The 22,254-nt window shown below is 50.6% G+C and overlaps 1 protein-coding gene across 5 annotated transcripts in view; it reads right to left on the minus strand.

Annotated features, from left to right (window-relative positions):
• Dock1 (dedicator of cytokinesis 1) overlaps positions 1 to 22,254 on the minus strand; it is a 461,323-nt gene that overhangs the window by 313,791 nt on the left and 125,278 nt on the right. For all 5 annotated transcript variants that reach the window (XR_013427043.1, XM_078024305.1, XM_078024303.1 and 2 more), the window contains exons 24-25: positions 3,056 to 3,126; positions 446 to 552 (exon numbers count right to left, since the gene is read on the minus strand). Coding sequence is in view for 4 of the 5 variants with exons in the window: in XM_078024305.1 (XP_077880431.1) it covers positions 446 to 552; positions 3,056 to 3,126 (178 nt within the window). In the remaining variant the exon portion in view is untranslated. The remainder of the gene's footprint in view (positions 1 to 445; positions 553 to 3,055; positions 3,127 to 22,254) is intronic.

The following is a 22,254-nucleotide window of genomic DNA, read 5'->3' on the forward strand; positions in this document are numbered from 1 at the left end:
TGACGAATCATCAGAATTCATAGGACTCTGAGCAGGGTTGGAAGAAACCCTGTCGAAGATGGCAAAGTTCAGATGATGACAGAACCATTACTTCTAAATTTAAACAAAACCTGAACGTTTTTTTTTGCCATCACCTCAGTGGAAGCTAGTAATTGCCACCCCAGGATAGACAACCCCACGGTTTAAAGACCACAATGTATGCTGATTGTCCTCAGGCTATGGTGTGCACCTAAATGACAAAGTACCACCTTCTGCACTCATTTCCCAATGAGCTGCTACTACACTGCGTCAATCACTGTTCTCTTGTAAGGGCTACGTCTCCCTGTCCTGCGCTGGACCTGATTGAACCACATGCCACCTCCACTCCTCACAGCAGGGAGGAGGGAATTCAAAGGGGCCAGGACTGCAGACCGTGGATCCCGTGACGATATCCGTCATAACTCACCGTGCTGGGTGAAGAGGTCACTGTGAACAATCTCAATCAAGCAGTAGAGCTTCTGAATGGTCAGCAAACCCATGGGGATGTTGAGGATGAACTCGGTGAACATTTTACTATGAGGAAGAACATGAGCAAAATTCTTGAGACACACACAGCAAACAACCCGGAGCTGTTACAAGACAGGAGGTCCCTCGAGGGTCCTGACATGCCACTGGCATGCTGGACAAGCCCCTCACACAAGATGGGCCAAAATTACACACATCCCCCAATAAATGTTTTCTTTTTTAACTCACAGTCATTAAAATAGCTATTATTCAAATGTCAGGCAATTACAAGCATTGAGGATTAAAGTAACCGGAGCCCTCCCGCCATGCTGGTGGGGGTGTGAAATAGTACGGTCACTTTGGAACGTGGTTGGCTATTTTCTCAAAATGTTAGACATCGTCATCGTGTAAATCAGCAATTCCAATTATTAATTATAAACTCAATAAAATAAAGTATATATCCACACAAAAACGTGCATATGACTCCAAGTGACAACACTGTTAAATAGTACTGAAAAGGGAGAAACGACCAAATATCCATGAGCTGGGGAGGAGATGTACACGTCTGTCCATAAAATTCATCCAAAAAAAGAAGGAAGCACTGACCCTTGCTACAACCCAGGTGAACCTTGAAACATGACGCTAAGTGAAAGCCAATGTTGAAGGAGCCCATTTATGAAACACCTGGAGAAGCTAAATCTACAGATACAAAGAATAGATGGGTGATTGCCTAGGGCAGGGGTAGCAGTGAGAAAGGACCGGTAATGGCACGAGGGATCTTACTGAGGAAATAAAATGTTCTGAAACATGCACTAAAAAATCTAATGAACCGAACACTATAAAACAGGTGACTTCAGAGTATTCACCTAGTATTTCAATAAAAACACTTAAAACTTTCCTTTCACAAATGGCCAGAACTATGAAGGAATACCAGAAGAGCACCCACCGGCACCTCAAGGAAAGCAAGAAGAACGGGAAGTACTGCTTATGGGTCAACAGGCTGGTCCTGTCAAAGGCTCGTTCCCAGCACTGCAAAGTCTGGGTATGGAGACAGTGGAGACGAACTAATGGAATGTCAGTTTGACCTTTGGGATTTTAAATATCTATTAAAAATCTTTTAAGAAAATATAAGAACAAGTAATTCCACTTCTTTGATTATCCTAATGATATACAATTAAGCTACAAAAAATGCATCCCTGTATATTTTGTAAAGATCAAGAGCAGACTTCACTCGGCACCCTTCAGGCAGCACAATAGTTAGAGGCCCTTTCTTTATAATCAGAAAGCCAGGGTTGGCCTTGAACCAGTGCCACTGGCCAGCTGAGTGACTGCAGAGAGCAAAATTAGGCTAATAATAGAGCCAATGTCATGCCATTGTTGTGAAGACTAATCGACTCGCACCTGGAGGTGCTTTGTGAAATGCCCATTTTGTACGGAGAAAGCACATAATAGATGTCACGTCTGTGGTTGTGGCTTAAGCAAACGATGGTCCAGCACAGAACGGTACACCGTGAAAGTCATTCATGATCACGAAGCAGAAGAGGGTTTGAAGACCCGGGAAATAAGATGGGTCAGTGCAGGAGTGGTCCTAGAGAAAAGAAGGTGGGCCTCTGAGGGGGGTGTGTGCAGCGTGAAGGATCCAGGTCTTTCTGGCTGTGTCTGGGCAGTGGACTTAAGTGTGAGTTTTTCCTCCTGTGATCACTTCCACTTTGTTAAAACACGGGTCGATGATCCAAGCAGGAAAACATACAAACATGACTTTTCATGTCACATTTGAAAGCAGTATAAAAGGGACTGATGGGGACAGACGTGCACCAAGAACAGGGCCCTGGGCAGGACTTCCCTGGAGCTCCAAGCATGAGGCTCGAGCAGGGACAGTGACTCTGCTGTGCTCCTCTGATGGACAAGAGGCGGATCCCCCTGAGCACAGAAGGATGGGGGCAGAGTATGGCCGCACCCCACTAGACGCAGCTTCCACGCCTCCCCTGTTTCTCCAGCCCTGAGCTCTCCAACATGTGCCGGATGTCTTTGAGGGCTGCACAGAGACACCACGGGGTGACATGTTCCAGGGCAAAAGGAAGGACCTGGTCGCTAGTTCCCTCCTCAGTGAAAGTCCAGTGGCTGTCTCCCTCCCAGTTTGTCTTTGGGGATTTAAAACATTCTTGTCTGATTCTTCCGCCTGACGTTCTCAGCCCCTCCCTCAGGAGCTCAGGAGAAGCTGCACCCGTTATAAAGAAGGGGAGGTGACACAAGAGCAGGAGAACACCTATGTGAGGACTTTCAGGTGCTGAAAACAAAACAAAGTGAAACAAAAACCAACAGCCACAAATTGAAAATCAAAACCTAACCGTGCAAAATGCCCAACTGGCGTCGTACCAGTGCCTGCTGATGGGTGACAACTTCCCCACACAAAGTCATAATTAGCAAAGTGACAGACACCAGCAGCAGCCCATGCCCCAGGACGGTCCAGGGCACTGACCCGTGCAGACCCGAGGCAGGCCCGGAGCATGCCCCGGCCGACAGCAGCCCCAGGAAGAAGTGATGGGTGAGCACCCGCCTGGCGCCTAGTTACCTGAGCTCCTTGGGGTCGAACACCAGCTTCACGTCGTTGACGATGGTCGGCAGGTACTTCAGGGCCGCCCCCTGCAAACCAAGAGGAGAGAGGGCTGAGCCGAATGCAGGGGCCAGCGTTGGCAGAAATTTCTAATTCCTATCAAGACCACAGACGTGGCAAGAAGAGAACCTCTTCAGACAGAGGCTGACGGCTGAGCGTGAGGAGGGTGAAGGCAGCTCCTCCAGGCCACAGAAGGGCAGGAGCTAGCATGGACACGCGACCGACGCAAGACAGCACAAGGGACAGCAACAGGAACCCACACCTAGCCCGCAGGCAGAGCACCGCCCTGTCACTAATGTGGCATTAACATGGCCTCCTGACAAGGCTTCACGCAATGAAACCAAGAGGGCCCCAGAAGACCTTCTCGCCTGAAGCCCAGTCCTCACTCAGCAATGCAGACACAATGCCCTCGCTCCATCCTAAAACCCGTCTCCTACATACCCGTGTATCCCTAGTTAAGGAATCATTTTGTTCTTTAGTAACAAGTTCTGCTTTATCTGGAAAACCCACAGCCTTGGTCAGTGCAGTAACGGTGATCACAGACCCCGCTGCCCGCATTGCACGGGGCCTGGGCCCTGCGAAGCTCAGCACTAATTCTAGCCGACCCACTTCCGGGAGTTAGCTGTGTTGGAAGAAGCAGGTGACAAGGGAGACATTAATGACGCTGCCCCTGTTCACACAGCAAGTAATGAACTAAGCTGGAATTAAAATTCAATTTGGGGTATGCCGCAGACCCAAGGCTTTTGTTACACACTGCTGGGGAACAGTCCTGGATCTCAAGCGTCCTGACCTGGCTTTGCCACCTGTGACTCTAATTCCTTCATGGAGGTAGGCTGAGTTCTACCTCCATGAAGGAAACTGGCCCGTGCCAGCTACATCAAGGGAATGCATTAACACTTAGATTCAAATTGAGAAGACAACAGGACACCCCTGTGCACACTGGAAAATATTACACCCATTACGTGAACAGTTGTTATTACCACCCTCCAAAAGCAAGTAGTCAGAAACTCGCCCCAAAAATATTACCCTGGGGCTGGGGATGTAGCTCAATATGCAGCTCAATATGCAGTGGCTTGCCCAACATGCAGGAGGCCCTGGGTTGGATCCCGGAACATATGCAGTCAATGGATTTGCTACCAGAGTTCACTGACCCCTATACCAACCTCAAATAAATTCCATTCCATAGCTCACATGTATACAAAAGTCAACTTCAAATGCAGCACAGATCTTACATGAACCTTGGAACTATGAAACTTCAGGAGAGAACACTTGTGACTCTGGGTTAAGCAAAGATTTGTAAGATGTGATACTAACAACACAATCTTTAAATGAAAACATCCCAACAAAAGAGCTTGGACTCTTGGAAAAGTGCTGTTTAGATAACAAAACCGGAGACACGCACAGTGTGGGGAGAGTGTTGCAGGATCTGATGGAGACTGGTATCCAGGATGTACCAAGAGCTCTTAAAGCTCAGCCATAAGAAAACAATCCTCCACCGCTGCCGCCAAAGCGGGGGGCACTTCTCGGAGGAGGACACATGGATAGCAGATAAGGACCAAGCAACTTACTCAGCACCACTACTCATCAGGGAAGGGCAAACTAAAATGACCACAGTGAGAGACCACGACCGTCCATTAGAGAGGCTAAAAACAACTCAAAAGAGAACTCCAAGAATGTGCCGTGTGCATTCGCTGCTGGTCTGAGTGCAAAAATATTTAGGAGACTTTAGAAAAGAACATGGTGGTCTCAACGTGAGCCATGAGTGATCCCCGAAACTGGGTAGCTGCACTCCTGCATATTGACTCAGATGAAATGAAAACGGATATTCCCAAAAACCCCGCAAGTGAAAAGTTGAGAGCAGCTTTATTTATAATCCATAAAAATTAGAAGCAGCCCTAATGTCCCTCAAGAGGTGAACCCACACCATGGAGCTCTACTCAGTACCACAGAAAGAAGGGACCACTGACCAACACTCCAGGAAGCTCCGACGAACCCAGGAGGAAAAAAACGAGGCTAACGTGAAAGACGACGTGATTCCATTCCAGGCCACTCTGGAAAGGGAAAACCTGCGTGGTGGCCAGGTGGGAGAGGGGTTGTCTGCAGTCGGAGCGGGTCCAGCCCAGAGACCCTTCGGCAGGGCAACTGTGTTACGCTTCTGTGGAAAGCTACGAACTTCCCAATAAGGAGGAGTGTGTTTTACTGAGTGTAAATTATACCTTAATTTGAAAAGTGATTAAAAACATATTACCTAGATGACGCTGCCCCTATCAGGTATGGAAAATGCCTGACAGAAGGCTGAGCACGAGTCCCATCTCTGGTGCCCAGGATGGAGGATCCAGAGTTGAGTCACTTTTAATGAGTCTGAGTTTCCTGATCTACCAAACGTGAGCACCCTGCACACGCCAGACATGTATCTGGCTGCTCCTCTAAACTGACGTGTGAAATCCTCATGGCAACCTCTGGAGCCGGTCCAGGATCGTCCCCTGTCACCCATGAGAATGTGAAGGTGCAAAAAAGAGAAGTCATTTGCTCAGAAGGGCACTGCTGGGATTTGCAGCAGCCTGCCCGCTCCAAGGCTGGTGCTGCCAACCCCCTGCACCACCTTCACTGCACTTCCCAGCACTCCCAGGCCAGAGGACAGGGGCAGGGGACAACTTCCACCCCTAAATCTCCACTGCAGAATCACAGGCACGATGGCTGCTCTTTCCGCTGGTAACCCAGCCCTCAATGCCAACCCAACTGAGGGATTCCAATTATCTGCGGGGAGCTGCAGTCCAACAGCATTAACTAGGAATAATTTCATGCCCGTTTCAGACGTTCTGCTTCGACTACCTCAGAGTCAGTTTGAGAAACTAGAAAATATTTATCGTGACATTTAATAATAAGCGTTTGCACAGGCTGATTGCTTTCCGTCTCTTAACGTGTCTCGTTTAGTCTGTGGATGTCCAGAGGGTGAGGGACGGCTTGGCTTCCTGCATTTTATACCGTACCCAACAAAGCATCCTCTGCCTGCAGCCGCTTCATAAATACCACTTCACAAGGACAGAGCGACAGCGACACACAAGAACAGGCCTTTGTGGCCTGTCTGCCCAGGGGCCTCTTCGGCCACCCAACCTGTGTTAACCAGGATAGGCAGAGGGCCAGGACAGCCAGGGCTCCCGGGCTTCCCTGCCCATTCCCCAGGCCTCCCACACCAAGTGTGTCCTCCAAGGAGACCGTGCCTGCTGAGGCAAGGCCTATGGGGGCTGCTGGGATGGAAGGGTGGTCCTGGCTCAGGAGGACCTACTGCAGGAGCTGCTGGGATGGAAGGGTGGTCCTGGCTCAGGAGGACCTACCTCCAGGGGCTGCTGGGATGGAAGGGTGGTCCTGGCTCAGGAGGACCTATCTGCAGGGGCTGCTGGGATGGAAGGGTGGTCCTGGCTCAGGAGGACCTATCTGCAGGGGCTGCTGGGATGGAAGGGTGGTCCTGGCTCAGGAGGACCTACCTCCTGGGGCTGCTGTGGATGGAAGGGTGGTCCTGGCTCAGGAGGACCTGCCTAAGGGGGCTGCTGGGATGGAAGGGTGGTCCTGGCTCAGGAGGACCTGCCTGTGGGGGCTGCTAAGATGGAAGGGTGGTCCTGGCTCAGGAGGACCTACAGCAGGATCTGCTGGGATGGAAGGGTGGTCCTGGCTCAGGAGGACCTGCCTATGGGGGCTGCTGGGATGGAAGGTGGTCATGCACATGGTAAGCTCAGCTCGGGATCCCAACACAACACCAGTGCTCAACAGACCTTGGCCACTGCCACCTCCCACAGTGGCACACGCGGTGTGTGGACACACACACAAAGACTAACCCAGACACCCTCTCAAACCCCAGTCTTCATTCAGTTGGGACTCTCATTTATGAAGGGCTACATACCATGACAGATACTGAGTAGAACTGGTCACCAAATCACAGAGGTCAGGATGATAGAAACGTTTACGACTTTTCTGGTTTTGTTTGGTTTTATTATTTAGGGTAAATCAGTGGAGGTCTTCATTTAAACACATCAGTCAGGCTCTTGTGAACTGTCACCAGCAGCTGAGATGCCAGCCTCCCCCAGTGCTGTCTCGGGGCCTCCCATAGTGGATGACCACCTGCCATCTCATGGAGATGTGCTGTGGGAATGACTGTGGGACAGTGGGCAGTGTCAGTGGATGTCCCCAGAGACAGAGCCAAGTAGACTGGGTACCTCTCAGTCCATCCCCACCAGGCTGGGAACCACTGTCCCTACCCTGAGTGGATACACCTAGTGACCTGCCCAACCAGGAGCAGAGAAGAACCCCGGGGATTTGGATGAATTCACCATTTTGAGCTTTGCTCATTCGTTTCCTGTTCGTTAAGCCATAAGAGAACTCACAAAGGAATGTCTGCTTTTTAAGCAAGTTATTTCTTCACATTTGATTTTAAACCCAGCAAAATTAACTTCCCAGCTTGAGTTTTTCTTTGAACTTGGTGAAGCTTTCATCTGTCCACATGAGGGTGGACAGGTCCGATTCTAAGCACATTTAGGCTTGGGGCAAGCACACGCATGCATTGACCCACTGACTCTGAGAACACGAACTCAGGCCTCCGCACTCCGCACGCACAAGCCAGAGGCACCGGGGATCCCACTAGGCACTGACCGAAAGCCAGCAAGCCGGGGAAGGACACCAGAGAGAAACTTAGAGTCCTGGCTGCTGGTAAAGCTATTTCTACTTGTTCTAAAAGACAGGCCGTTGAGTGTCCCTCTTAAGATCAAGTTCATCCCCATACCAGGCAGTCGGGAGCTCATGGTACCCAGCACTCCCAGCTCTTGGGAGGGAAAGTGAGGTCAAAGTGGAATCAAAGGGACAAGGGACACACTGGGACCAAAGGATCAGAGGGAAAGAAAAAGAACTCCTAAAAGCACTACGAAGGGGCAGAAAATGCTAAAAGTTCTTTAATTGCTAAAATAGTGCAGGTTAATGATATTAAGGAAATTTTATAGTCTAAGCAAATTTAATTGTCATGCTTCTCATGAGATTGCCAACTTAATCCAACAAAAAAAAAATGTACTTTCTATCTAGCATCCGTTTAATGTTGTAAGTGTCTCTCTGGCTAAAAATATTACTACTGATGATGATTAATAGATACTATTTTAGGGTAAAGTTCAGGCGACATTATTCAGTATAATTATTTTAATTAAATCCATTAGCATATCTTTATATAAGACGAGGAGAGCTATCAGTGATACAAAATAAGTTTTTCTTGAATAATGTATGAAGCAATTATTAATTTACATATTTCTCAAGAAAACGCATATTAAAAGGATTCCATTTGGAGGTTTTGAACTAAAATACATGGTGTCCACAAATTCTCCTTTCACACTTAAGACTTTGTCTTTGGAAGATCTGGGACAGAGCCAAACACTCTCACAAGAACCAGTAATGTGAACAGAGAAAAAGGGAGCCGGCCTACTCCCACTAGTGGGGCCCAGAGTCCAGAAGAGCAGGGGTCTTAATAAGACAGGGTGGACGCTGGACAGGCAGCCTAGCTCTGCTATAGGAGAAGTGCTGGCCTTCTGGCGACTCAAGGATGTGCTCCTGTGGTTAAGTGCTAGGAATCCAGAGCAGAAGGAAGAATGAGACCAGCCGCCTTATACACTATTAAATACAGACTTCCCACGCCTCCCGTACCTAAATCCAAAAATACCTCCTCTCCGGGTCATCAACATCCGTGAAGCAGATGCTGGTCGCTAAAATAGCCCTGCTCATCTCTCCCACCAGCACTGAGGTTCACTCAACCCCAAATGTCAACTGTGATCCTGGGGGGACTGGTCCCATAAATATCTCCATGGTGACCCGTCACAAAGCCTGAATAAAAACATCAATAAGGGAAGCGCAAACTTACCAATATTTGAACCGAGATCAAGCTCCTGTGCTTGCAAATCCTTGGTTATGCCACCTTGCAGAAGACTGGCACAGGACAGGGGCTCTCCAGAGTTTCACATGATGGTGGGGGTCTTCACTATTTAGAACTGTGTTCACCACCAGGGATCTTGTCCACAATATGTCTACACACACACACTCACACACACTTCCTGGCCCAGTGGCTGGGTCACAATGAATGCCCACAACACAAAAGTCCTCAGCCCTCAGTCACCCTTACAAGACCCAGGTCAGCAGGTCTGAGGGGCTGGTCCACTTTAGCCACAATGACCATTTTCCCTGTGTCCAGCCTGGCTAAGCAAGCCTCCTGTTCTCTCACACGCAGTCAGAAACGATGCTGGAACAAGCAGTTGAAGCCTAAACCTGGTCCATTCCCTCGTCCCCAGTGCTGGGCACAGGGGAGACCAGAGGGAATGTAGCCGAGGACAGAGGTCAGGATAGGAGCAGGGATGACCCAGGGAGTCAGGGCAGAGCAGCAGTGGCCCAGCAGGGCAGAGACACCTGAAGACCACAGGCTCAGGAGCAAGAACCATGCAGCAAAAGTGGAGCAGGAGAAGGAGAAAGGGTGGACGAGCCAACCAGCGTGGACGAGCCAACCAGCGTGGACGAGCCAACCAGGGCGCACGCAGAAACAATCCCTCTTCCCGGGAGCCTCTGCGCTCGCCTAACCTCCTATGATGTACCTGACAGCAGGTAAGTCAGGCTAAATGGGGAATCGCCCAGTCTATCAAGAATAGAGCTGACTTTCACTCCTGAACTTCTCTCCACTTGTTTTCTCTGTTTTTCTTTGGTAACCTTTTACCAGCTCAGTTAGGTAGACCAAGAGCTCAGGAGGAGGGGAGCCATTCTGTGAAGAGGCCTCCAAAGCCCCCCAGGGGGTGGAAATCGGTTACCTGTCTAGACAGCTTCCAGGAAGCCAGACAGGACTCACAGATGACAGAGAAGTTCTAGAACACTTGAAACCGCAGTGGGCAGGTTGGAACACATAGCACAGTCCACTCGCGTCTAATTCACAGTCTGCACCATTCAACAAAGTGGAGCTTTTGGGAACAGCAGTGGGTGGAGGCAGGGACAGGTGCAGGGACAGGGGCAGAAGGGTGCAGGGAGACCTGTAGACTGCTGGGGCACAGCAAGCCCAGCCGCCTTCTCCACCATGCTGACCACCTCGCTGCCCCCACTCCAGCCCACCAGGGAGGGCAGCCAGGGTGTGCAGACACCCAGCAGGCAGGGGAGCTGAGCAGGATGAAGAAGGACGCTGGGGTAGAGGAAGCAAAAAAGGGATGCCTCACCAGGATGGCCCTGCCACTCGACCCCCTCTGCACCCCAGCCCCTGCAGCAGGGAACTACCCCAAAACATGTTCATGTCCTGACCCTTGAGCATGGTTTGAATGTCCCCCAAGTTCACATTGAAATTCAAGCACCATTAAGACAGGACCACGGGACACAGCAACAAGAGGCGAGTGGACTCTGCGGGCTCCTTCACAGGAGGGCTGGGGTCATAGAAGGGCGAGTTCTCTCCTCCTGCTTCCCTGGGTGATGACACACACTGGAAGACACTGGCTCCATGGCGGTGGAGCTGTGAGCCAATAAATTTCTGCTCATCATAAATCACCCAGGCTCAGGTATTCTGTTACAGCTTCACACAAATGACTCAGACACCAGATACCGTGACTACGAACTCATTTAGAAACAGAGCCTTTACAGATAACATTAAATTAGGCTTCAGGTGGGCTCCAAATCCAATGGCAGACATCTTTTTCAGAGAATACAGAGGGACCCTTGGGTGCAGAAGCACATAGAAAGAATAGCATGTGGGCTGGGGTTGTGGGCTCCGAAGTAGAGCCCTCGCCTACCATGTGTGAGGCATTGGGTTTGATCCTCAGCACCGCATTCAAATAAAATAAAGATATTGGGTCCACCTATAACTAAAACATGTGTTAAAAAAAGAAAGAAAGAATGTTGTGTGAAGACAGAGGTAGAGACTGAAACAGAGGATCCAGGAGCCCCAGAGCCAGAGGGGCAGCAGAAGATTCTACAGAGAGAGCACAGTGTTGGACCTCTGGCCTCTGCCCCCATGAGACAGTGAACTTGTGCTGTTCTGAGCCATCCACCAGCCCACCAGCCCTGGGCAGCTAACCCATCATCCACTCCAAAAGTGGCCAAAAGAAACCGTAGCACAAGGACTTTCCCACTGATCACAGCAAAAGATCGGGGGCTGTTTTTATTTTCATTCTGTTACTGACCTAAATCTTTGTAAAATATAATAAAAATGAATTTCCAGAAAGCAGAAATGCCACCTGGATGGCACAGCAGTTCAAGACACTAAAAGTTCCCAATGCTGCTCCTCGCAAAGCCCATCGGTCTTGCCGTGCAGGACAATGACGACCCACATGTTGTGTTTGTGGCAGGGAGAGCAGCAGTGGTCAAGCCCAGGACTGACGCACAGGAAGACAGAAACCTGGGGCTGGGGGCTTGCCTTGCCCAGCATGACCGCCAGGATCGAGGTTCCACACTGCCAGGATGCAGCACCTCCATCTCCCAACCCCCAGCACCTCCTCCCTGAACCCAGCACAAGGCCACAGTGCCCATACCTGTGGTCTAGCTAATGCAGGAGAACTTTCTCCTCTGACAGCCACTCTGCAGCTGCTCTGTCCAGAGCACTGGACAGTAGCCACTGGGCACAAGTGTCTACTGAGTACCTGAAATACAGGTGGGTAGCTGAGGAATAGAATCCTGGCTTCGTTCAGTGTGAACAGGTGTAGGAGACACACCCAGCAGCAGTGGCCCACAGGTTTGTTCATGGCCACCATCTGTTTCCTCCAAAGGACGCACTTCATGACATTAGCAAGGCACTGCAAGGAAGGACCTGGGACATATCTGGAGCTCAACAGTTTCCCTGAGGACAGAGTCTAAGTCTTTTGGCCACCCTGAGGCTCCTCCACACCTCGGGTCCTACCATTTCCTGGGTTCTAAATGAATGCTGAGTTTGTCTCCTTGATCAACCATGCTACACTCTGACGCCCAGAACTCCTACAAAAGGCACAAGTCCATATCGCTCCCAAGACCTCAAGGCTGGTTTTCTGTCCTGTGTCTCTGACACTAAGTGTTCTCCTTCCAGACAAGCCCCCTTCTGTCACGAACACGGAGGTCCCGACTCCCATGCAGGTCCCACACATCTGAACACATGAAAGACCGCGCAGCGTTCAGCCCACGAGTCAACGCCGCGTCACTACATTAAAACACCTGAGGAAGTCAACCTTAGTTGTAGGTCCTGGCAGACTGGGCAGCCCCCTGCTCTGGGATGCTGAGGGGAGGTTGGACGGTAAGGGTGGTGAACATGGTGGGACAAACTCTCCGCCTCATGGCCAGAAGGCGAAAGACAGAGAAGAGGCCAGGGTCCCACGGATCCTTTAGGAGCTGCTTCTAGTGAGTGCACTAGAGTCATCCAGAAGGCCCCAGCTCCTGAGGATCCCTCCTCTCACCAGCTCCACCCTGGGGTGGCGCCTTTAATACAGGGGTCGTTGGCGTCATGACAAACTGTAGCAGGTATGATTTTTAAAAGAGAAGAAGGGTCAACTTGTAGACCAGTCTCATCACGAAGGAATGACCTGGCAGAGGCTCGTACAGATAAGCCAGGGAAGAGGACACCCGCCCTAAACAAGGTCCAGTGGTCACCACATGACCCGGCAGGTCGACTCCCAGGTGTTCACCCCACAGAATTAAAACAGGTGTTAAAATGAAGCCCTGCCTCAGAACATCCCCACATCCCCAGCGGTTGATGTCCCAGGGAGACGGAATGCAAGGTGACTGGGGAAGCGGAGACAGGAGTGGGAAAGAGGGAGAAACGGGTGCACAGAGAAGTGGAAAAGAGGTGGGAGGCCCTGGGGAGCCAGCCAGGGAGGGCAGAGGAGGGTCCACGCCCTGCGGTGGGAGGGGACACAGAGCACAGGTGCCAGGCCCAGCAGCTGACAGAGACAGCAGCAGAGGCCTGGGCAGGGCCGCGGGAGCCAGGGCATGGGGCAGCCCAAGGGCAAGGTGAGGAGGAGCAGAGGGAGCCGGGTGGCGGTGGAAGCTCAGGCAGCCACGGAGTCCTGCTTATAGGGTCTGGAGGAGTCTACTTTGGGGCCACCGGGGGCTGGGTGTCTCACACACACACACTGTCTCACAGCTCTGAGAGCCCACGGCCAAGATCAGTGTGCCTGAGGCCGGTTTCTTCTGAGCCTGTCCCTGGCCTACGGTCTGTCCTCTACCCCATGCACAGTCCTAACTCCTCTCCATAACAGGTCACCTCAAGTTATCCTAATCCCCTGTGTCCAGAGGCGGTCACATTCTGAGGCACCAGGCATGAGACCGTCAACAAAATGGATTTGGGGGGACACGATTCAGCACGTACATGGTGGTTCCCTCAAGGCACCACAGTGATCCGAGGCTCCCCTTAATGGCAATCCCATGGCCATAAACTGCCGTCACGTGAAGGGGCAGGAAGGGCCCGTGAAGCCCAGGCAGCCACAGGGAGCAGACTGCAGAAGCTACCAGGGGACATGTTCCCTTCAAAAGCATCATCGCCAAATGTCCCCGTCACCTGCCACACAGCTCCTGAGCTCCCAAAGGACCCCACAGACCCCCACTCCAACTCAGGTGCCTCTGAACCAGCACTGAGACTACAGCACTTGTTGTGAACCTTGAAGGGCCCTCCATGTCCCCCCCACACCAGGCACCCAGGACACTCCACCACTGCGTGTGGAATGAACCCTAGAGATGGCGATGCCCAGTGTCTTTGCAGTTCTCGGTTGGAGATGAGGAAGGGAGGCCCAGAGCACACCCCAAGCAGGCTGACCTGGGCCCTCTGCGAAGAACATGTGAACCTGGAGAAAAAGGGCCCTACCTAGCTCTGCGGGGTCCTCACAGCAGTCACAGGAGGACGGTGCAGCAGAACGGGCAGGGGCTCCACAATCACAGGCTGAGTCGCTGAGCTGGGCACAGCCAAGGGGTGCTCAGCCAGCCTCCGCGGAGGACCTGGCCTCACCCCTCCTTTGCCACTCACTCCTTCCTCCTGTCTTGGCTACCTCAAAACATAGTGCACTCCATAAAGAGACTACTCAGCCTGGCCGGGGACACCCACGAAAGCAATCGTCCAAATTCAGGGCTTTTCCTTTTTCGTTTAAAAAGTTTTGACCAGTCGGGCACAGCAGCATACTCCTGTGATCCCAGTGGCTCCAGAGGCTAAGGCAGGAGGCTCTAAGAAATTCAGCGAGACCCTGACTCTACACTGAAAAACAAAACAAAAAGGAAAAGGCTAAATGGGAAAAGGCTAAGGATATGGCTCAGGGGTCAAGCACCCCTGGAGGGAGGGAGGGAGGGAGGGAGGGAGGGAGGGAGGGAGGGAGGGAGGGAGGGAGGGAGGAAGGAAGGAAGGAAGGAAGGAAGGAAGGAAGGAAGGAAGGAAGGAAGGAAGGATGTTTTGACCTTCCAAGTAGGTGTAGCCACAGGGTATGCTATAATCCCAGAATTCTTTCTCTTTCAGGCCGAGGACCTCCGAAAAGGGATACAATTAAATGTGAGAATCACAGAAAAGTCAACATAAAAGAATATAAATGGACTTCTCCCAGAACCTGGCTTCTAGTTCATTTTTCTGGGTAACACTAAAAGAAAGAAAACATACCTCCTCTTCCAATATACAATTCAAACAACCAAAAGTTATTGGGAAAGCACCGTAATCATTGTTATTTTCAGATGCAGTAACAGAAGCGATGGATTAATTTCAATCCTAACAAGAGTTCATACAAAGACAAAGTCAGGAAAAACTAGAAACAATTCCTGAGGTTCCTACGGTGCATGGAACCGCTCGTCAGTTTAATAGCGTTTAATATTCCTGAGGGGTCATTTACCCTGTTTATAACTGGTTGGGGGTGTTTTGCTCTAGAAGAACATCCTGCTTCCAAAATTGACTGGAGAAAAGGAGGAACATTTTGGAAGGATGGTAAACTGCGCAACACAGAGTGAAAAGGCCCAAAGCCATCCAATTCATGAGTCTCTGGCATTCGGTGATCTCACACGGAGTCCGAACAAAGATGATGACAACTAGGAGGCCTGTGGTGGCAGCTAACCAGTTATTAAGTCAAATAAAATTTGGAGTAAATTTTACGATTGCACTTATAATTGCCGACATCAGAAGAGAAACCCTGGTAGCTTTCGCTTTGTGATTGTAAAGGATGATTTAGAGCAAATCAGAGAAAACTTTGAAATTAAATACAAAAGCAATAGCAAGAAAATAATTACATTTATTGAAAATTGAAATGACATGACCATCAGAGAAAATTAAATAAATCAGCCTTGGATCTTGCAAGGTCTCGAATTTGACAAACACAATAGCGTATAAAAATATTCCTATGGAGGAGAAGGCTTGGGATAAGATTCTGCGTTTATTTCCAAGATGAGGATTTGAAACCAGAGCATCTTGGATCTATTTAATGACTAACACCAACATTATTTTGGTTCAACTTTATGTAGATGGCCCTAAATGATGCAGTGCTTGGCTCTGGAAAGCCTACATTCCATCAGGGGAAGTTGGCACAAGCTTGGCTACAATCCAAACCCAGGAAAAGGCACTAACATGGAGAAGGTCCCCGTCCCCGCCCCAGTTCCAGCAAACCCTTGGCTGGTTTCTGGACAAGTGAGAAACCAGGATGACTCAGAGAACCCCTGGACCACAGTCAACCCTGAAAGTTCCAAGGACCAACCTCTCCGCAATTATGCTACGCAAGGTGAGTCCACAGAGCAACCCTGCTCCCCTCCGCTGCCCCCATGAGCACCAGGGTCAGGGTCTGGATTCTCCAACTCGGTCAATGCAGGTTCAGTGTCACAACACGAGGATCTTCCAATCTGATGCTCTAGCCATGGGAGAACCCGGCACCCACCTGAGAAGGGGATGTCACCATACCAGCCCATTTCCCAAGTCCCCTCACTTGGGCAAGCACAGTTTGGATCTAGTGCACATGTACTGTGAACAAAGGCCCTCGTTTGGGCAAATGTTCAGTAAGACACTTAGCAAACGTGGTTCTTAGCATATTTAGTTCAGTAAGACACTTAGCAAACGCCGAGCTACAGAGTCGTCTTCTTTCCCCACAAGCCTGACCGTGTTCTTCACCTTCTGTGGGGTCTCTGGCAGCCGATATCACACATTCACTCCCACCCACTCAGCTCATGGAAATGCTTTTAGTCCCCCTGAGTGAGGTGACCCTGGAGGTAACGAGAATTTGACATTTTGGCAATCTCCCATGTAATATATACACCTGTATGGAGTAGACAAGTGTCTACTTAGAATAATTATTAATTTAACTATGCATTTCCATCTAGCTAAGACTCACAGTGCATAGATATTAACTCAGAAGTATTTGTGTACATTCTCCCATCTCATGAAGCTATTTTATATTAACGTTTCCCACGTGCCCTGAAATCAGCATCTGCATCAGCACCAAAACCCACTGGTCATCCAGTTACCCCAACCCACAAAGCTTAAGATATGGCACTTTTTATGAGCCACAGGAAGATGCTTCCAAAACCACAAGTATCCACTTTCACAATATTAGCAGTAGCTGTTTTCTTTTTTTTAATTTATCTGTTAGGTACATTTTCATGATCTCTACAACGAAGCCAATTATTCTATTTTTAAAGTGACCTTTAAAAAGGCTTATTTAAAATGACATCCAACAATTGTGTTCACGCCGGCAGGGAAATGCCAAATATATGCTAAATTCCCTTGCTTCTTTTTTATTCATTCTGCCGGTTACCTTCTGAAGTCGTGCCCAACCAACACGGAGGTTTCAGGCAGATACGCTGGGGTACTTTTGTTTGTTTGCTTGATATTTTTCAAGTAATGAGAAAAATGTTATTCGGAAGCAAAGAGAAGGCAGCTGAGCCTTTGAGGAGGAATCCAGGGAGACTCGGGCGTCCACGCCAGTGAGGACCAAGTCGGAGACGCTTCCAGGTCGGGCTGGTGGGACCTGCAGGGCTGTTTCCTCCAGCCTAGCACCATCCAGGCCTGAGCCGGGCAGGGCCTGTGACCCCTCACTGGTCCCTTCTGCACCTCTTCACTAGGTCCCCCCTCCCCCGCCCCCAGACTCCAATCTTCCTGCGCCCCCCCCCCCAGCACACTTCCCATAGCACCTGGCTTGAAGTGAAGCCCAGGACACTGTTGAATGAATATACGAACAAAATCACCAAAGGGCTTTCTGAAGCATTTCAAAAGCTCAGCATCCAGAGGTGGGGTTTAGGGACTGGCAAGCAGGCTGCTGGGCAGAGGTCATCTGAGGTCACACGCCCCAGACACCTGTGGGCAACCAGGACCAACCACCAGCGCCAGGTGCAGACCTGGTTGGAGTGAACTAGGAAAAGTCATTCCGTAGCAAACCAAAGCTTTTAAGCTTTAGATCTGCTCCCTGTTAAGAGGTCAGGTCTCCCGGACCTTGAGTCAGGAGGTCTTTCTTAAACAAGGCGACAGCAACAGTAATCAGAGCTGACATCTGTGTTTTATTTTGGTGGATCACGCAGCTCTCCATTGTTTTCAGCCCTGACTACAACATACAGTTGGCTTCCTTCAGTGCCCCCCACCTGCCCACTGACAGAATCTGTGGCTCTAACGCTGTCTGACACATACAGAGGCTAAAGACTTCATGGTGAACCCGTTTGGGTTGATGGCAATTTGTTTTTAATATTTTTGTCTCATGAAAGCCTACTAGCAGCGTGCAGAAGATCCAGGAGCCTACAACAGAGAGGACACAGGGAAGAGGATCCTTAACCCCAGACCTCCCCACCCTGCAAGCCCAGGGCTCCCCTCGGCAGCCCCAGGTGGCAGGAAGGGGAAGAACCCAGCTCCAGGTAGACAAGGGCCAAAATGCAGACAGGGATTTCAAGGCCACACACAGGCCAGAAAGGGAAGAGCAGAGGGGTTCTCCTTCACCCCAGCCCAGGCTGAAGCGGCCTCAGTGGAGCGACTCCCTCAGGAGCCCCAGCCTCCAGGAGGCCACACCTCAGGACGACTCTGTTTCAGAAGGTGGTCCCCACCCTTCGGCCCTCTTCCCCACCTGTCCAAGTTCTGTATGACCCTGTGGGATGCGGGCAGGGCAGCCAGGGGACATCATGAGGGGAAGACGTGCTTTCAGACACACGTTGGACCCTGTCCCTTGAACTCGCAATTCGTCACGGAAGTTCATTAAGAAGATACGGCCCACTTGTACCGATTGTAGGAAAACACAAACTTGCAATTTGTTCTGGTGAATACCTGACCCAGGAATCTGCCAACGGTCTCTCCTCGCCCCCGGGAAGGCATCCTGCCTGTGGGTGGGACGCTGCCCTCACAGGGACATTACAGTGTTTTCCTATGTTGGCTACAGAGAGAAGAGTCTGGACGCCTCAAGGGCAGCCCCACCCAGGCACTGCCCAGAGTCCACCCAGGGCCAGCGCCTTCCACCACACCACCAGAGAGAACCCTGGGCTAGCTGGGGACCGACAGATGTCCTTACTTAACAAAACAGATGTGCTCACTTAACAAAAGCAAGGTCAGAGATAACTCAAGGTGGCACTTCGAAGCCAGCAAACCAGCCCCATGGAGAATAAGCCCATATTTAGCTAAAATGGCTTATGTCACCTTACTTATTGCAATGTTCAGCAGCCACTCGCCAACTAAGGATTTGTTCATTGTAAGTCCTGAGATACCCACAGTCATGGACAGGAGATTACTGGGTGAAGGATTTAAGGATAAACAAAGTAAAAAAATAGCATCTTTAATCACCAAATTACAGAACAATATTACCTAATGGGATTTAGAAGGAGTTGGACCCTTAACAACACTAATTTTTTAGGAGTAATAGAGCAAAAAGATAGGAAATTACAAATACTTCAAATGTGAAAATCCGTCACAGTATTTGACATGCGTTGGCAGAAGCTCTGCGCCAGAAACACCCGGCAGCGCAGGCCCCGGAACCCGCACGCAGCCCAGGCCTGGGTAAGCGGATTCCTCTCCTGTGCCACAACGTACTCCAGGGACAGAAAGAGGCCTCCGCTTCAAAGCTCTAAACAGCTTCTTAAAGGTTTTAAGTTACTTCTAATGGATTTTTCTTTTTTTTCTCTGTATCACAGGAATTTGTTGGGAAGATTAAGAAACCACCTTAGGAAAAACAGAAAACAGAACTCACTAATCATCTTCCACTTAGCCCTTTATATGAGTAAATGGGGAAATCATTTATAATCACATCCATTATAAAGAATTCAAATTATTCCACTCTGTCTTATTATCTATCAACAGGAAGCAGGCTTCCTCACTACCAAGTTCAGCAGTGAGTTCTTGTAAGATTAACTCGGATTTTCATAGGAGGGTTTCTCCGGTGAAAGCAGGCACTCAGGAGCACAGCAGAGGCGGCTGGAGAGGCAGGAACCCAGGAGGGGGGAACCCCCAAGGCACCTGGAAGGGGCTCAGGGAGGATCAGGAGAGGCAGGGACACCCTGCCAGTGTATTTTGAGACAACACTCTGACTTCCAGCTGGGAGAGGGCAGAGCACAAGCATTGCAGAGAGATGGACCTGCCTACAAGACACACAGAGGCAAACACCCAGCACCCTGCAGGATGAGCATTTGGGCACACAGGCAGAGAAGGGGACAGGGCCCAGGGGCTGGAGCCTGAGGACAAGCGCAGCTGGGAGGAGGCCACGGGCAGCTCTGGCCCTGCTACCCTGCCAGTCTGCCACCTTTCATTCTCCCACGGGCACCTCCACTTGCCCTCTCCGGGGAACCAGACCTGGACAGACATCAAGTCCCAGGACATGGGTGAAGAAGGCACCTGTCTGCCTCCTGGGGGAGGAACTGGCTCCTGCTGGAGAACCTTCCACACTGCTACAAGGAACCAGCCCTGGCCACAGGTGCCAGAGGCCCTTCACATCAAGGACTCAGGGACGAGTCACAGAGCAATCCCAGGGGAAAGGAGAGCAGGGCTCCTGTCCACCCTCCTGGAGGCCACTGCGTTTCTGGAGGTGACACATGAATAAGTGTGGGGGCCAAAGGGGGATCCCAGGGTTTGGAGACCTAGACGGGAGTGGACACACAGCTTCTCCATGCTTCGAACGCTGCTCCTGCAGCAGCTGCAGCCTGAGAGCGTAAATCATGCCTCAGTGAAGGTGATTCTAAAAGAAACTCACAGAAACCACACTTCAGGGTGTCCTTGGCGGGAAGAACTGAAGAGACTGCTGAATTCTGAGCCAGGACACAGGTGTCCCCCCTAGAGTAAGGTGGGAAGTGCAGGGTCCCCGAAGCTGCTGCTGCATGGGAGATGACAACCACAGCTATTTCGGGGACCGAGGATGCAAGTGAACACAGCATCAAAGGCAACACAGATGCGGGTGGGTGTCATGTAGGGAGAGGACTCGGGGACATACCACTTTCTCAGACCTGAGGACCACCAACACATTAAACAGCACGAAAGGTCCCTCTCTACGCCCAGAGGTGGGAAGTCTCAAGCAGACAAAAGAGCCCACCACACAGGGACCCCAAACCAATCAGCAAGAACTGTCCCAGGTACAGAGAGCAAAACCACCAGCAGCCACTCCCTCCAGGAAGAACGCCTACTGAGAGTCGCCTGACTAATTCAATCAGCCCACCCCCTCAGAAAGAAAACTATGGGCTTTAATGGATAGATTTTAAATTCTCCAAATATTTTGCCAAAAGACAGCACCAGGGGTTCAGGAACATTTCAAATAGAGACGACACACTGAATTCACAGAGAAAACCAAACCTCTTTAACGACCTTGAGGGGTCACCAGGGGTGGAGAGCAAGGTCACAGGAGGCTGGGGGAAGGTAGGAAAATAATCTGAGCTAACAACCAGACACAGGGAGGACAGAGGGCACTGAGGACGAGTGCAGACCTGCTGCCCGGACCTCACCCCCACAAACGGAAGACAGGAAATACCAGATTACGGACTAGGAAAGGCCAAATCCCAACACGGAGTAAATGAGAGTGGTTCAGAAGAGGCCAGCGATGGAGACGGGCTGGCAGAGGCCTGGAAAGCTGCCAAGGCACAGTGTCAAGTGCACACTCAGGGCTCCTTCCTGCTCACAGACCCTGCTCACTCTGAGTGAGGACACGGGGAGGTACCAGCAAAGCCCTCAGCGGCCATCGCTCTGCAGCCCCAACAGCTCCAGTGTGACATTTCCATGTCCAAGAGGCAGCTGCCGTGAGGAAGCAGAGGGCTGGATGTCAAATAGTACTGAGGTCACCACACAAGGAGCAATGGAGCCCTGGAGTCTGCTCAGGGAGGCAAGAGTGAAAAGCAGGAACAATAAAGTCCCCAAAGAAGGAGTGCTATCACTTTCAAGTTTCCAAAGGAAATTAACAACCCAGCGTAGCATGACTCGGGCAAGATCTTAGAATTTCTGAGCTGAAAGGAGACTTGGGGTTCGTGGGTTTTCAACAGCTTGGCAGGCAGCTGGTGGGACAAGAGTGGAGAAGGACACACAACCTCACCCTCTCAGGTGCGAGGGCCCCAGTCCCCTCGTCCTCTTGCAGCATGCATTGGTGTGGCAAAGCCTCCGGCTCCTCAGTGGCAAAGGTGACTGGCAGCCCAGCCCCAACATTAATTATCCCAAATTATGAATAAGCGAGGTGTGAATAAAACTCTGCTCCACGGAACTTAACACAGCGTCAAAAAAAAAAAAATGAGCAAGGTAAAGATTTTAAATATCACGAAACCAGTGTGCTAATTCTGGCAGCTGCGATTCGTTTAAAATACAAAGCCCAACGCACTTCCAAAGACCGACTCCTGCAGTGCAAAAGTATCTGTCTCTGGGCACACTGAAGGTCACCGCTTTCCAGTGCAGGCTGAGATGGCATTGTGTCCTCTTCAGACCACGCAAGGCTTCCTTTGGCAGTCACTGTCTATGTCAGAAGTGACCATTTTGTTGCTGGAGAGGATCACAGGAAACGTAAAGAGGATGGACTGCAGAGCAGGGCTTCGGTCCTTTCCCTTGTTTTACAGATGGAAGCAAGAAAATCTAGTACAAAATTTCTGTACAGAGAAACCAGAGCTGCTGGGCTGAGGGGACCCAGAGGCTCGGATTCCAGGAGAGGATGGAGGAAATACACCCGCAGCACCAGGCTCACCTAAGGCACAGTGTCGGGAGGAAACGTCCATCTGGGGGGGGCTGGGCTACAGAGGATAAGTGTCTCTCAAAACCGATGAAG

This window comes from Ictidomys tridecemlineatus, chromosome 1 (genome assembly GCF_052094955.1).
Source record: "Ictidomys tridecemlineatus isolate mIctTri1 chromosome 1, mIctTri1.hap1, whole genome shotgun sequence".
Lineage (NCBI taxonomy): Eukaryota > Metazoa > Chordata > Mammalia > Rodentia > Sciuridae > Ictidomys > Ictidomys tridecemlineatus.